The 15,018-nt window shown below is 41.2% G+C and overlaps 1 protein-coding gene and 1 long non-coding RNA gene across 2 annotated transcripts; both read right to left on the reverse strand.

Moving 5' to 3' along the window:
• Window positions 1-1,706: 1,706 nt before the first annotated feature.
• On the reverse strand, window positions 1,707-5,947 carry LOC145428417 (uncharacterized). The gene is made up of 5 exons (XM_080300587.1): window positions 5,571-5,947; window positions 4,252-4,320; window positions 4,091-4,139; window positions 2,999-3,091; window positions 1,707-2,727 (listed from the first exon to the last, which is right to left on the reverse strand). The coding sequence occupies exons 2-5, from the start codon at window positions 4,272-4,274 to the stop codon at window positions 2,416-2,418; spliced, it is 477 nt and encodes a 158-aa protein (XP_080156713.1). The 5' UTR covers window positions 4,275-4,320; window positions 5,571-5,947; the 3' UTR covers window positions 1,707-2,415.
• Window positions 5,948-10,425: 4,478 nt separating this feature from the next.
• LOC145428426 (uncharacterized) lies at window positions 10,426-14,076 on the reverse strand. Its single transcript, XR_013908718.1, has 2 exons — window positions 10,601-14,076; window positions 10,426-10,497 (listed from the first exon to the last, which is right to left on the reverse strand). It is a non-coding gene; the product is annotated as an uncharacterized LOC145428426 (long non-coding RNA).
• Between the last annotated feature and the right edge of the window lie 942 nt (window positions 14,077-15,018).

Below are 15,018 nucleotides of genomic sequence, written 5' to 3' on the forward strand. Positions count from 1 at the left end.
AGTATGGATTATATATGTATATGTATTATATTAGTATCATATATATCAGGTGCTGCTGCTTTCAGTCATTGTGCAAATGTGCTGTTTGTAAGCTTGTAAAGCTGCAGTCAGCTGAGACTGAAGAAGTCACCTGATCAGTGAGCAAACGTTTCTGAAAACGTCCAGATGAACAGAATCAACCTTTTGGGATCAGCCAGCAATGCAGCATCATTGTTGTTCAGCTTCAGAGGTTTGCAGGAATGAACTGATGACCAGAAACAGCTGCAAAGTCCAAGAAAATACCAGCTGGAGTTCAGCTGCATTTGAAGAAGTCAAAGAAAAGTAAGGATGGCAAAGGGCGACGTTTTCTTCCAAAGAGCTGCAAACATGGTCGACGCCTCATTAGAAGAATCATCTGGACATTTGTGAGGAACTCTAACCAAGAAAGCAACGTCACACAGATCCAACAGACAGTTTCCATGACTGCAAGTGTTGAGTGGAAAAATGCTACATTGCATTATTGCATCCTCTCACCACAGGAGGCGCTGTTGGCACCACTGATTGCTGATCAGCTGTTCTCTGATGATCTGATTGATACTGTGAATAACGGGACTCACTGAACTCTGTGACACAGTGAAGATTACAGAGTTTAACTTCAACATCTGACTGACGTCACACAGACAGAAGGATGAACCAGTGAGGCACAGAACACAGTTACTGGAGATACTGGATCAGCTCCATGTGAACCTCTGATGGAGAAGCTGCTGAGCCAGAGAAACATCAGGACATGACAGCAGCTGCACTTATCTAACAACATGTAGCAGAGCTGATCTATGTTAGAGGATCTATCACAGCAGCTGAAGCCAAAGTCCAACACTGGATACCAGCTGAGCCTGTGCTGAGTGTAGTGTTACAGGAAAAGGGCAGAAACACTGGTAGCTCCCAGTGATGCTGACTGGGGCACAGAGCTGAATGATGCAGCATCAGGACACTGTTTCAGTCTGACTGACAGAGAAACCTGTAGCTGTATCTACATGTGAGGCAGAGGCCACACAAGCAGCTTTCTATGTTTCACAGTGACTGAGATCTTCAGTGGGGGTGGACATGCTCCTGTACAGACCTCTGAGGAGAACCAAGGTGCAGTCAAAGAGTCCAGTCTGTCCTCACAGATGTGAACATGTGCTTTCATCAGGTCTGCTGTCAGCTAGCAGGCTCACATCAGAATCACTGTTCCTGAAAAACACAGTCTGTGTGACATCATCAGTCAGCTGATGGTCCCAGATCTGAATGGTTTCTGTCTCTACTGCACTCAAAAAAATTATTCATTGGATGAACTTAATTTCATCTTGCCACCTATATTCCATCTAAACAAATCATGTTATATCAATCCATCTTGATTGTGTTGTTTCAACACTAAATATGTTTGTAAGTGTAACATAATTTAAACATTAACATTCAGTTAATTTGATTTTTATTCAGTTAACATGTTTGTACCAAGTTAGTCTAATTAATTTAAATTCATGTTATATTGTTTAAACACTTTGGCACATCAAAAGTCAGTCTTGTTACATGAACTAGTAAAATATTTGTTACACCAATGTTAATCTTGTTGAATGAACAAATGTAATTTATGTCTGTAGTACTTACACCAATCATGTTTCAGTTAGTGTTTGTATTGCTTATGTAAACATTACTTTTAATTAAATTAATGAAACATACATAAATGATAACTTGCAAAACCATCTCTTTTATTTTGCTTGAACATTCTTAAAACAGTTGGCAGGATCCCAGTTCAGCCTAGCTTTCTCCCCTTTAACCATCTCATACTAAGACCACAGAACTTCCAGATCAAGACATGCTGACTGAAAGAAAAAATACAATAAAATAACCCTAATAATAAAAATGAAATAAGTCTGTTGAATAGTTTGCAGACAAAAAATATTATCCCCAAAGCAACTTTCGTAAAATGTAGTAAAATATGCATTGCAAACAACAATATGAATTTTAACACAATTTAAAGCTCAGACATAACATTCAACATTACTATAATATTACAACATTACTATGTTGCTTGCATACATTAGTCCTCCATTTAATCAGGCTGTATCCATTAATAGTGACTTTATGCTATTTAACGTGTGGAGAAAACATTCAATTTTGAGTATAACTGCTCCACTCAAACAATTTGTGAAAACCAGTGTGCATTTGCCTTTGTAACAATTGTCATCTGGCAAAAATCAGTGTTTACACTTAAACTGTATAAGACTTTAAGTTATGAACAAACAATCTTTGTATAATAGCCGCAGAGCAAACCACATAGTTTATATGAACATTTTATAACTTACAATTTTAAACTTTAAAACAGTAAACACATATTTGCATTGCAAAAACCTTGAAAAAAAATATCTGGCTTGCCTGAGTCTGTTTCAAGCTCATTCACCCCATTAGCTTGTTTTTTAGAAACTGTGCCTTGGATGACAACCTCTGTCCATCCAGCTTCATGATAATCTTTTGCAAGACTTCAAAAGTGCATTTGAGCTCCGGTGGGTAGCTTAGGTTCAGACAGTATATCAGTCCAAATAACAGAGCACAAGCAATTGCAATGCTCCTCAAACCAGTGAGAACCTCCACGCCTTCAATCAGGACACCGATGTTCTCTGGGTCATCTCCAGGCTCCGCACCCTCCTGATGTATGACATACACTCCCATCACAGTTTGTTCCATGGCTTCAGTGTTGGCCTCAGTGTTCTGTGACGTAAAATACAATAATACATTTGTTTGAGTCTAGATATGAAAAAAATAAAGGAATTGAGCAATCAGCGTGAATATGCTGATATATTTACTAAATTCTATGTCTCTGGTTTCACACCTCAGAAATTTGACATGAAACAAAACAAGGACCAATTGCAATATCTTTTATTCACACGTGGTGTCACATTTTACCATTTCATATATTGAAATTACCCATAACTCCTGGAGCAAATTACATAACACAGAACAACTTGTGAATGTAACTGACCGTATATTCCTTCACAAGTTTCTCATGGTCTTCATTCAGGTAGACACACAAGGACTTCAGGATGCATGCTCGTCTTGCATGTATTGTGTCATCCTAAGAAAAAAGGGAATCCATAATGACAATATTTAGCTTTTAGGCAGCAGTTTGAAAAAGGAATACTTAGTTTGGAAGAGTCCAAAAGGCCACATGGTAAATAGACTGGTTCTTATATAGCGTTTGTACTGAAATGACTTCCTTTGGTCTATCGATAAAAAATACTCAACAGGCTCTACAACCCTAAAATTTTGTATGTAGTATAGTTTTCTTTTATAAGGAGTGGCAAGAGGGCCACACTTTCCCAATATTTTAGCCACAGGGTTAGAAACACATACAGAATTTGCAAGCTCTTCAATAACAGCCTGACTAATATGGAGGTTAAGGCTCTTAAAAATTTCTCTAATTGTACGCTTTGTCAGAGGTACACTAGCTGAACTCAACAGAAAAACTAACTCCTCTAAGAACTCATCTAATCCTTTTGCTGGAACATGAAATATGTGTTCCAATTTCAACAATATTACTGCTAATTTCCGTTCAATTAGTTCGGGCTGATTTTCAACATCACTATTATCACATTCTGTCACTGACTCACTTTCAAATTCACCATAGGATACATCTTCAGAACAGCTAGCCCTTACGTTATCAGAGGACTCTATCACTTGAACTGGGTCCACACGTGTAACTACCCTGTCTTTAAAATCTTTAAGTGTGTGTGGATGATGCTTCCTCTTGTGTGTATAAAATGTATTGTAAATATTTGTCTTGAAAGGGCAACCAAGAAACACACAACTACCTGTCTCGTTACTTCGCAGATGTGTTCCAATATGGACAAAAAAATCTCTCTCAGAGAAGACGTCACTGCAGTCACATAACTCACATTTAAAAGTTACTGAACTTGAAGCTGTCTGTGTAAACTGAGATGAATGAGCTTTATAGACATGAGTGTTCAGTCCACTCCAAGTCTTAAATGTGCACGGACAATTAACATATATGCACAGATAATGTTGACCTATTCCGTAATGATGATGTAGTTTATAATGTTGAAGTAATTTGTACCTGCTGCTCTCTCTGGTAACACAATGCTTGCACTGCCACATACACGTCACTGATAAAAAATGAAATATGCATTAGAAAACGTCAAGGAGATTAAACTTCTGCATCATCCAAAAAAAATAAATAACATAATAATAATAATAATAAGGCAAACATGAACTTACCATGTATTGTTGAGGAGGTGCATAAGAATCTCAGAGCATGGGAATGTGGCTTTATTTTGTGATGTATTTCTGGGGAGAGAAATTAATTAAAACAAAGTTATTACTCTGACAAATTTGTGTTAATATCTACATACTGTGAAATGTGAAGACTGTTACGGTGCGTACACACCGAACGCGATAGACGCGACCAGAGCTTCAGGTTTACATGTAAAGTCAATGGAGGAGCACGATGAAGCGCGACTGGAGGTCCAGCTAAACTTCGGAAGCAGATTTGCATTGAGAAAACGCTTTTCTGCCTACTTCACACGACTGACGCCTTTGAAGCGCGAAGTAAAATACGCGCTGCAGTTTGTGTGGTGCATTTTGTGCATTCGCGCTTATCACGTCTACCGCTCCAGCTGGTAAAATCTGCGGGACAGCAGCTCCTCAAACTCGGCAAGGGACAGAAGGTGGTACAGCTGAAAGCGGCCGTCATCCAGACGGAGCTTCTGGAGCAAGTGGTGAAACTCACCAAACTGCTCACGCTTGTGGAAGACCTGATGGACCCAGGTACGGTGAGGACGTCCTTTAGGCACTGCTCTGCTCTCCACAGCAAATAGAGAAGGGAGACTCTTTCTTCAAACGCTAGATTGACAGCTGCCATTTTAATAACATACCGTCTGGCACTACTTCCTCCCAGATCTCTTCTTCATACGCGTGAAAATTGCATATAAAGCTCGACCAGTTCATGCTGGACGCGCTTCGAGGTGCAAATGTGCACGCGATCAGCTAGGGGCGTCTATCGCGTTCGGTGTGAACGCACCGTTAGTCAGCCTTAATGCAGAGCACCAGAGAAACTATAACCCGAACAATTATCCACCTAAATCATTCTGAATTCGAAAACTAAGTGAATATATTACAAAAAAGAAAATGCACATGCAATTATTGTGACAGATTTTATCTTACTCCTTGTTATTAACTCCCCTAAACGCTGGTTTAGTTGAATTAAACCTTTCATCAATCCAGTTAATGCGGTTGCCCGCGACTAAACTCCACTGACAAAAACAGGAATTTTAGATAGAGCATCATAAAACACTCATAAAATCACCCAAACCATGTCGGTCAGTCTTACCACTACTACCAACAATCACCAACTCCGGTTAAGCAGAAAGTAACCTGTCATTCACGGAGCGATATGCGAAGACGTAACGGCTCTATGCGGCTTTCCCGCTCTTCAAAGTTAGCTAACTCCAGAGAAGAAAAACAGTCCTACCAACGCAGATAACCATGAAACACACCTCATTCAAAGTCGACAGAAACAAAAAAAAAAACGAACTCACCAAAATAACCTCATCAGTTTTTGCTCTGTTGCAACAATTAGCGACTCCGGTTAAGTTTTTAAAAAAACATTAAATTCACCGACTTACATTTGAAAAATGCTTGGGTCTACAACCTCCCTGCTATATATAAAACTCCTCTAAATCTCCACACTACACAGGTAAAAATTTTAACTACCGTATTTTCACGACCATAAGGCGCACTGTGCTAAAAGGCGCAGTCTCAGTTATGTGTGCCATTACTGTATTTAACACACACATAAGGCGCACTGGATCATAGGGCGCATACAAGTACCGTATGCGTATTTAAAAATAAAGCGGGAGCAAACCTGAGTTCGGTACCTTACTCACATTTCTATTGCCGGTAATCGTCATCATCAACAACACACAAGCATACAAGTGTGCATATTTAAAAATAAAGCAGGAGCAAAACTGAGTTTGGTACTCACACTTTTATCATCAATCAAACCCATGGAAGTCCTCATCCTCTGTGTCTGAATTGAACAGCTGCGCTAAATCTCCATCAAACATGCCAGGTTCACTGTCTTCACCGTCAGAGTCACTTTCCGTGCCGTGCGGCTCCTCGGAAATGATGCCGGCTTTTGCGAAAGCTCGAACAACAGTGCCAGCAGACATGTTAGCCCAAGCATCTACAATCCATTGGCAAATTGTGGCGTAACTCGCCCGGCGCTGCCTTCCACTCTTGGTGAAACTGTGGTCTCCATCGGTCATCCATCGCTCCCAGGCCACTCGCAGCCTTACTTTGAACGGGCGGTTCACACCGATGTCCAGCGGTTGGAGTTCCTTTGTCAGGCCTCCCGGAATGACAGCAAGCTCACAGTTCATTTGTTTCACTAGTTTTTTTTCACATCGGCTGTGAGATGCATAGAGTCACAGATCAACAGCGATGGTGATGCGTGGAAAAAACCACCTGGTCTCCTTACATACACCTCCCTCAGCCACTCTTTCATCATTTCCTCATCCATCCAGCCCTTTTCATTTGCCTTAATGATGATTTCTGCTGGAAACTTCTCTTTAGGCAAAGTCTTTCTCTTAAAAATCACCATAGGCGGCAGTTTCTGTCCATTAGCATGGCAGCCAAGCACAACAGTGAAAGAAGACTTAATGAGCATAAAAATGATTTCTTCATGTGATGTAAACATATTACTACTTTGTTAATCAAACACATGCCCTAGTTGATTTTTTTGAGTGTGAGGAAGTCAGAGAATATCACTGAGGTGTGGATCAGGTCTGAGTGAGCTGTGGAGGGACAGCTTTAAACAGTCCACAGGTCTCACGTCCTGCTCAGTCTGGTAGCAGATACCTCGTATTGTTCCAGATGTGCTGACATCAGCAGCAGCACAGCTGTGTGATACCATGAATCTCAGTTATTGATCCAACACACAGTAAATACAAAGATCAGGATTTCTGAGAGTAATCATTATGAGTCTGAACACACGATCACTGAATGTTAGTCTCCACAATAATAAGCTAACACAAGCAAACACAGCTTTCAGCTCTTATTTTGAAACTGGCTTATTTAGAGAGCTGTGATGTGAGCGTGCCTGGCTCTGAGGCACTTGGGTCAGCCTCTGTTGTTTAGAAGTGTTACAGACTGTGAATGACACAGACCTGTCAGTTTCCATGTTTGTCTGTAACACAGCTCAGGGGCTCCATGCTGAACGCATCCATCCAGTGTTATTGATCCAGGACTGATACCAGCATTGGGATCAATACTACAACACACAATCACATGTGTCCACGTGATGTGTTTGACCAGCTTTATTCATTAATGATCAATCAGCTTATTTACTGCATCTGAGTCCAGCTTCATTTAAATGATCCAACCATGAAAATGACATCAGTCCTACAGAAGCACTTCATGCTAACAGGAAGTCATTGATTAAGGTGGAATAACACAGAGACACAACCACTCACAGCTAACCTGACCCCACTAACTGCATGTGTTTGGACTGTGGGAGGAAGCCGGAGTACCGGAGAGGACGCACACAAACACGGGAGAACATGAAGCTCTGAAACAAAGATGGTGGATTTGACCTCAGGACCAGGCAGGGTTACGGGGGTCATGACCCCCCAATAATAGATCCAGCTACACTGAAACTGTCAATTTCATTTACTTTTCCTGTTTTAAAGCTATCAGGCTGCTTTGTGGCTCACTCAATACTAAACTAAGATACTTTCAGTGTGAATCATTTGCAGGAACACAGGCAGGATTTAAAGTGCAGAACTTTACAGTCTCTGTCTCAAAGTTGGTCTGAACATGCTAACAGCTCTTTGTTTTTTTCAGTTTTCACTGGTTTGATGTAATGAAAGAAATTTTAAAGAAGCAGACGATTGTTGTTATTTTAGTTCTATAGTTTCATAAATCGTGGTGTGGATCTAAGTCAACATTCAGAATAAATAAGATAATACAGCACTTTGATGGTTGCCTTTGTATTTTCCCAGCAGTGCTCAGGTTGGTTCTCGGCTACATTTACATACAGATGTTAATGTGTTCAGCAGCTGGACTCATCTGAGGAAGGAACATTGGAAAGGTGCTCAGTGCACAACTGCATCACTAATTTTATGTAAGACCCTGTGTTTTATTGTATTTATATATTTGTAACATTTGACTCAAACACTTTTGGGAAGGATGAAAATGTTTTCAGGAGGAAGTTTTTCCTTCTGTCCGACTGCAGTACACACAACACTGCGTCTCCCTCCCTTATCACAGTTCCTCAGGCTGCTGATGAGCGCCCCCTGGTGTCAGTGTTGATGACGTCATGCACAGTGAAACATAAACGGTGTCTGTTAATAAAAAATCATGTGTCCATTTTCATGTTTGCATCATGTTTCTGTAAAATCATCAGCTGTTTCTGAACCTTCTTCATTGTTTGACTCATTCCAACAGCTGTGAGCTGTGATGGAGTCAGAGCAGCTTCATCACTGATGTTCAGGTGAAGCTGAACTTAATAAACTGTAGAAATGATCAGGATTCAGGCTGGATGTGTAAAACACTTCTGTGTGAGGTCGCAGTGCTTCATATGTGTGTGTGGGCTGAAGCACACACGTGTGAGTCCTCAGAGGTTTCACACACATCACTGCACACACTTATAATCCTAGTTTAAGCTTGTGGATCATATCGGACACATCAGCAGCTCTTTGGAGACAAAGATTTGAGATTTAAGATGAGTCATAGTCTTTCTATCCATGGTAGCTTCCACTGCTGAGGCTCGGGAAACATGAAGAGGATAATTAAGAGCAAGCATCAGCTCTGTCTCATCTAACTACACAGTATTATGATCATGCACTTATGTCTCAAACTAAGACACAATGAGACAAAATGAGTTCTGTGAGTCTTTAGATTATCAGTAAATTCTGGTGACAGTTTGACGCTCAGTGGAGCCATTTTTGGTTTGTGATGAGTGTTTTGTGAGCTTCTGTTTTGTGAATCGCTCTTTGTAATTTAGAAGATGGTGCAGAAATGTGCGCGCCCTTATCTGAGAGGACACGGAGAGTGTCGCAGACTCGAGGTGAGGAGATAAACCTCGGAGCTGGACGGCCTGCACGTTACCCATGTGCATCTTTTCAGTGACATCAAGTGAACCCATAATAAGCATTTCTATGTCTTAGACATCATGTCCATTTCTAATGAGAGATTATTTTTAAATGAGGGAAACCTGGTCTAACAACACGCTTACAACAGAGCTAAAGGTTCACCACAGTGAGACGGTGGGACTCTGATAAGAACTGAAACACTGTGTATGAACAGCTGAGACAAAACTATATATAAACACTCATTTATTCCAGTTTAGTTTACAATGATTTCAAAGTAATGTGGAACGATTCATGTTCATGAGCTGTTACAAACACAGCTATTGATTTGTCTATATATGGTCGGACTACAAGGCTCGTGTTGAGGCTCTTGGAATAATGTGTGAATTACAGCAAGAAATGATGGTTTCCCATTTTACCAAAGTGGAATAAAATCACCACAGCAAAGAAATCATGTTATTGTCTGCAGCTAAACTATATGGTGAACATGGTTTTATAATAATGTGCAAACACAACCTCACTCTGCTCTATACGAGGAGCCAACCACAGCTGTCCGGGTCTTCATCCACCACCTCCACCATCTTTGCTCATCATCATTCACTTAATTGCTGATTGGTTTAAATCAAACTCCATTACAGGTTCAACTCCATCATATAACAGCATGTTGACTTTGGATCTGGTGTGCAGTGCCACCTTAAAAGATGAGGAAACTAAGAGATTACAAAAAAAGAAGTGGAGGAGTTAAAGAGCTGCAGCAGATTAACAGTTTCTGACAGTCATGTGTTAGAAATAGGACGATTAGATGAGCTGAGGGATCCATCTACTGCTCAGTGAAGCCTCATCAGAAACAGTCTCAGTGGAAGGATGGCTCTATTGTTAAGGAAGGACACAGGCAGAAAGACTGGCGTCTGTCACACAGGAACTGGACTGAAAATCAGCTGCACATATTCATCAGTACGTGCAAACATATTATAGGTGTGGAATTCAGGACAGTACCATCAGAAGTTGATCCACTGTGCAAATGTCTGATTGGCAGTGGCTTCATTTTTCACTATGAACAAACTGCTAATGCAGCATCACAGGACGTCAGCCATGGATTGGCCTCCCCAGACCTCAACATTACTGAAACATCTTAACAGAGGATGGAAACAAAGGGAACCAACATCCAAGAAAAGACCAAGACTCCAGGCTGTGCTGAATTATAAAGGTGGACTGACCTCCAGGGTCCTTAGTATCATATAAGCTCAGTTTGTGTCTTATATACTTTCCATTTATATAACAAAATATATAGAAAGGAGGGTGGTTTAAGATGTGTGTAGAGTTTTATTCATTATCTTTAGACAAACAAAGAAAGCACCATCCATTCGTCTCCAGTCTGTATGAAAAACAGGGGAAAGGTCAAATTAAACCTTTGAAATTCCTTTCACAATAAATCCATAAATAAACAAAATAAAACATAGAAAAGTGTTTAAACCCACTTTTCCATAAAGCTGTCAATAGGAAATGTTCCAGTAAACATGTCTGTGTTTCTGCTGTTTTCCTTTCATGCGTCCACAGCTGACAGGTAACCCTATTGGAGTCGCCATAGTGACGGGTGGCGTCTCAGCTTCAGCGTGTTGATGGGCACAGCCATGGTTACCACAGCTGGAGTTGGTGTACGGCGAGCTGTGAGAGGACAGAGATGGAGAACGCACATTTAACTCTTTAACAGGAGATACGTTACGACTAACAGACGACTGCTGTCTACATGATGTCTTTGCAGCCCTTATGCTACATGTTACACAACTTTTCTTCATGCCAACAAGACTGAGGTGCCACATAGTCGACACATACAGCTGATTATGATGCATGTTTTACTATTGCTATGTTCACATCATCTGCTTGGCTTTATTACTGAGAGCCTGGAGATCCTCTGACGTGTGCATGGCTGATGTGAAGTATGATTAGTCCTACATGACATCAACAACAGAGGCAATGAAAGCTTTGTTGTTAACAGGTTGTAGGTAAAGTCAAATGTCTACTTCTACACTTGTGTTGGGTAAAGTTCTTCTCACTGCAGCAGATTTATATCTGTGCTTTCACAGGGCGTGATGTGGAGCTCAGCGCTGAGGTGCAGGTCTCCTTGGAGACGGCATCCTGGCTGAAATATTATCATGCTTCCAAAACATTTCAGCTTTTATTTTGAAAGAAACAAGACTTGAAAACGAGTCCCCTTCTTCCTCTTTGTCTTTGTTCTTCAGAGGAGTGTCACCTGGACAAACTCAGGGCTGTTCTAGAGCCTTTCTTATTATTTGACTCCATAGAAATAAAACTGAATTGAATCAAACAAAAACTCCCAAACAGCTAAAACACTTTGCTTTATTCTCTTTTTTAACAAATACGTTGAAGTCCATCCACAACAACACAGCTGAGATCTCCTTTGTAATCAAGTGTTTCCATCCTTTGTACAGATCTGCATACAAAACAATCATTTACGTCCCACAGAAGTCTAGTTACACGTAACTATACAAGAACTGGTGAATGACAGAAACATGAGACACATGATCACAGGTGATAACAAAAAGAGAAAGAATTCATGTGTTAGTGATGTTTTTCAGCCCTGATGGCTCATGTTGGAGAAACAAGCTGAGGTACGTGGAAAGTTCACACACACAAGTGGGCGTGAGCGCACACACAGAGAAACACAACTGAAGCATCTGTTTGCTGTTTCTGCTTTCATCATCTCTGCTGCTGTGTCAGGCTGGGGTCTCTCAGTGACGTGGTTGAGGTGAAGTATGACGAGTATCCCTGATTCAGTCCATCGAGACAAAGGGCAAAGAAAGCTGTTGTTAACAAACTCTATGGTGATGTGGCGTTTAGCTCTGACTCTACGCTCTGCTGAATCCTTTGAACCTGCTGATCAGTAAAGCTCTACGTGCTGCAGCAGATTGACCTCATCTGTGTTCACAGGTGTGGACCTCAGCGCTGAGGTGCAGGAGACTTTCATTCAGTTCTCCCTGCAAACAGCATCCAGCCTGGAAATACTGTCATCTTTCCCAGAAACGGTGCTCTTATCTCAGAGAAGAAGTCTGATGTAAATAACTGCAATCAACAGTGATGTTCTGCACAGATCACTTTTCCATTTTGCTCTCTAGATGAGTCCCAGCTGCCTGACCTTGTGTCCAGGTGATCGTCTCACTGAGGAGCTTTTGTTCTGAAAATCTCACGTCCATCACCTGTTTCCTTTTTACTATCTCTGCTCTTTCTTTATTCACAATGCTCATAATATCACACAATTATATTCATCACCTGCATGTTTTTATCCAGCTGCTGTTAGAACCAAACAAATAAAAAGGATGAAAAGCCTGAAATCCTTTGATTTATTACATTTGAAACAAATATGAGAGCATCCCTAACAGCACAGCTGAGACCTTTGTTTTAATCAAGCCTTTGTATCGACACACTTGTAAAGATTCATATACAAAACATAATAGAATAAATCAATATAAAATACACATAATCACAAAAATGCAGCCATGTTGTGAGTTTGCATCTAAAACATGCATGTTTCCCTTTGTACAGGCAGATTTACAGCAGACAAAGCAACACGCTGATCGACTTTGACCGCTGCAAAAACAAAATACCCACCAAGTCTGAAGTCGATCAGAGGAACTGTTGACAGACTGACAGACAAACAGATGCTTGATTCATTAGTGCGATTAAATGTTCTTCTTTAGCAGCATCACTTCATGTGTTTGTGTTCCAGGAATAAAGGTCTGTTTAAACTGGACGTCTCCTCAGCATCACTCGTGCTGTCGTGGTTTCAAAGCTGTGCAGAAAGAATCTGAGGGATGATACAGAGGTGACCAAAGTTACAAACATCCAGCTGTGCTGCAAATGTTTGCAGAGCTCCAAACTCTTTGGCTTTCTGCAGAGCAAGTATGGAAGAAGCACCTGAGCTAACTTCAGTTTAGACGATATGAGGAAAAATGCTGCTTCCCAAAGTTTCCTACAAGTATCCAGTTTATATTTAGAGAAGCGAAGGCTCTTTATCCTGACAACTACTCCCTGGTGGATCCCTGTCCTGTGACAGCAGCAAAGACTGTGTATCAGTATCATCAAAGCCACTTCAATAACCAGTGTTTAAAGCTCTCTAGCAGATGGACTTCAGTGGCAGCAGCCTCTGTCTGCTGTGTACAGAAGGTTCTCTGATGAAGCACACAGCAGATGCTGCACTACAACAGCAGCAGCAGCTCAGCTTCAGTTTGCTTCGACGCCCTTTTTGACCTGTGAAACAGCAGAAAATGAAACATTTCAACACCCGTTTGTTAGCGTGAGCTATTCTGCTGTTTTTCATCATTTCACAGGTGAAATAAAATCACATTTACTTCCTGTAGGAGTGATCGTGTCCAGCCTGACTGAGACCATGTGCTCCATCCTGCACAGGTAATAAACCTCTGACATGAAGGGCTGTCAAGTAGTTTTAGACAAATGGGGGTAAAAGAGACGTTAAAAGCTTAAAGAGAAACTACATTTTCTAAGAACTGTCTGACGTTCACCTCTCACACAGTGGATACGATTCTGCCGCTGCAGGAATAATCTTTGTGCTTATGAAACTGTCCATGTGTTTGCAGAAAATGTCACATGTTCAAAGCCATCCCAGCACCTGGGGTTTGTATAAGTGCAGCTGCTGGTGGGGAGATAGTCTCACTCTTCTATATAAAGAGTCAGCAGGCAGCAGATCTTCATCTGTGATCTCCTCCATCATCACGTCTTCACTCTTCAGCAGCTATGGCTTCACTTCGTGCCCTTCTGGGAGTGGTGCTGTGCTCCTCATGGTTTCTGCTTCTGCCTCAGGCCGACTTTGATTTACAGAGTCATCCATAATATTTTTTATTTTACTGCCCATCTATTTTCATACAAATGTCTCCGTCTTATGGAAAAGGGGTGGAGCTTATCCAACGAGGACAGGCAGGGCCCCTGTAAAGGTCCAGTTTTGTTTATTGATCTAAGCCTGAACAGCTACGCGTAGTGTCCAGTAGAGGGCTCTGTTGTTTAGTTAGCGGCAAGCTGCACTTCCAGCTCAGACCGGTTTTGTGGCGCACATGTCCCAGTAGGCAGCTCTCAATGAAGTGTGAAGCAGCGTGATACCGGACTCTAGCGAAATTAACAATTTGCAGCCCTTGGAATGCGGAGCGAGGTACATGTTTTAAGTTGTATTTGTTTGCTTAACTGATATTTTGTTGTATTTTCTGCATTATTTGAGTTCATATTTGTAATAAGCGTCTAAGAAAATGTATTTTGTGTTTCTGTTTAGTTTTCACGGTGCATTGGTGCACCTCAGCACTGTTAGATTCTGAATGAATCTCAAAGTAAAAATTACTGCACCCGTCGAGGCTCTCTCTCTTTCTTCCTTGGTCCGAGGGACTGCTACAGTGAAAACTCGGTCGCTGAGCGAAGGCTACTTGCTAGCTCCCATGCCAGATGAGTGCAGCCCGTGCCACGAGGTGGGTCCGTGTGTCAGCTGTGAGAGATTTCTACACCAGTCAAAATCATCTTTGCTTCATTGCCTACCTCCCCTTTGAACTCTGATGGTCACTTTACGAAGGTGCAGGTATTATGCCCATTAAGGACTTTGCCGATAACAGGACTCTGCACTCTAATTCAGAATTACTTGCCTTAAATATTTTTGTGGTTACAGCCTTAAAGGTATACTGCATTGCACTGAGTAATTGCAATCTTTAAATTGTATGGGTTTATTCTTCTTGAAAGTAACGTATATCAGCGGTATTTACAGTTACATTTTGTCTAATATGTGGGTGCTAATCTGTTTATTTATGTGATGTAAACGTCTGATGTGAGCATTGTTTCCAAAAGTAACACTCACGTAAGTTTAAGTCCAGACGTTATCGCATAG

Source organism: Astatotilapia calliptera, chromosome 4 (assembly GCF_964374335.1).
Source record: "Astatotilapia calliptera chromosome 4, fAstCal68.1, whole genome shotgun sequence".
Lineage (NCBI taxonomy): Eukaryota > Metazoa > Chordata > Actinopteri > Cichliformes > Cichlidae > Astatotilapia > Astatotilapia calliptera.

Bases quoted from the DNA above. Each gene is read 5' to 3' on its own strand.
- LOC145428417 (XM_080300587.1), bottom strand. From the start codon at position 4,274: ATGCACCTCCTCAACAATACATG. The intron at 4,140-4,251 runs GTAAGTTCATGT...ATTTTTTATCAG, and splicing joins CACCTCCTCAACAATACATG to TGACGTGTATGTGGCAGTGC. The intron at 3,092-4,090 runs GTACAAATTACT...CTTTTTTCTTAG, and splicing joins GTTACCAGAGAGAGCAGCAG to GATGACACAATACATGCAAG.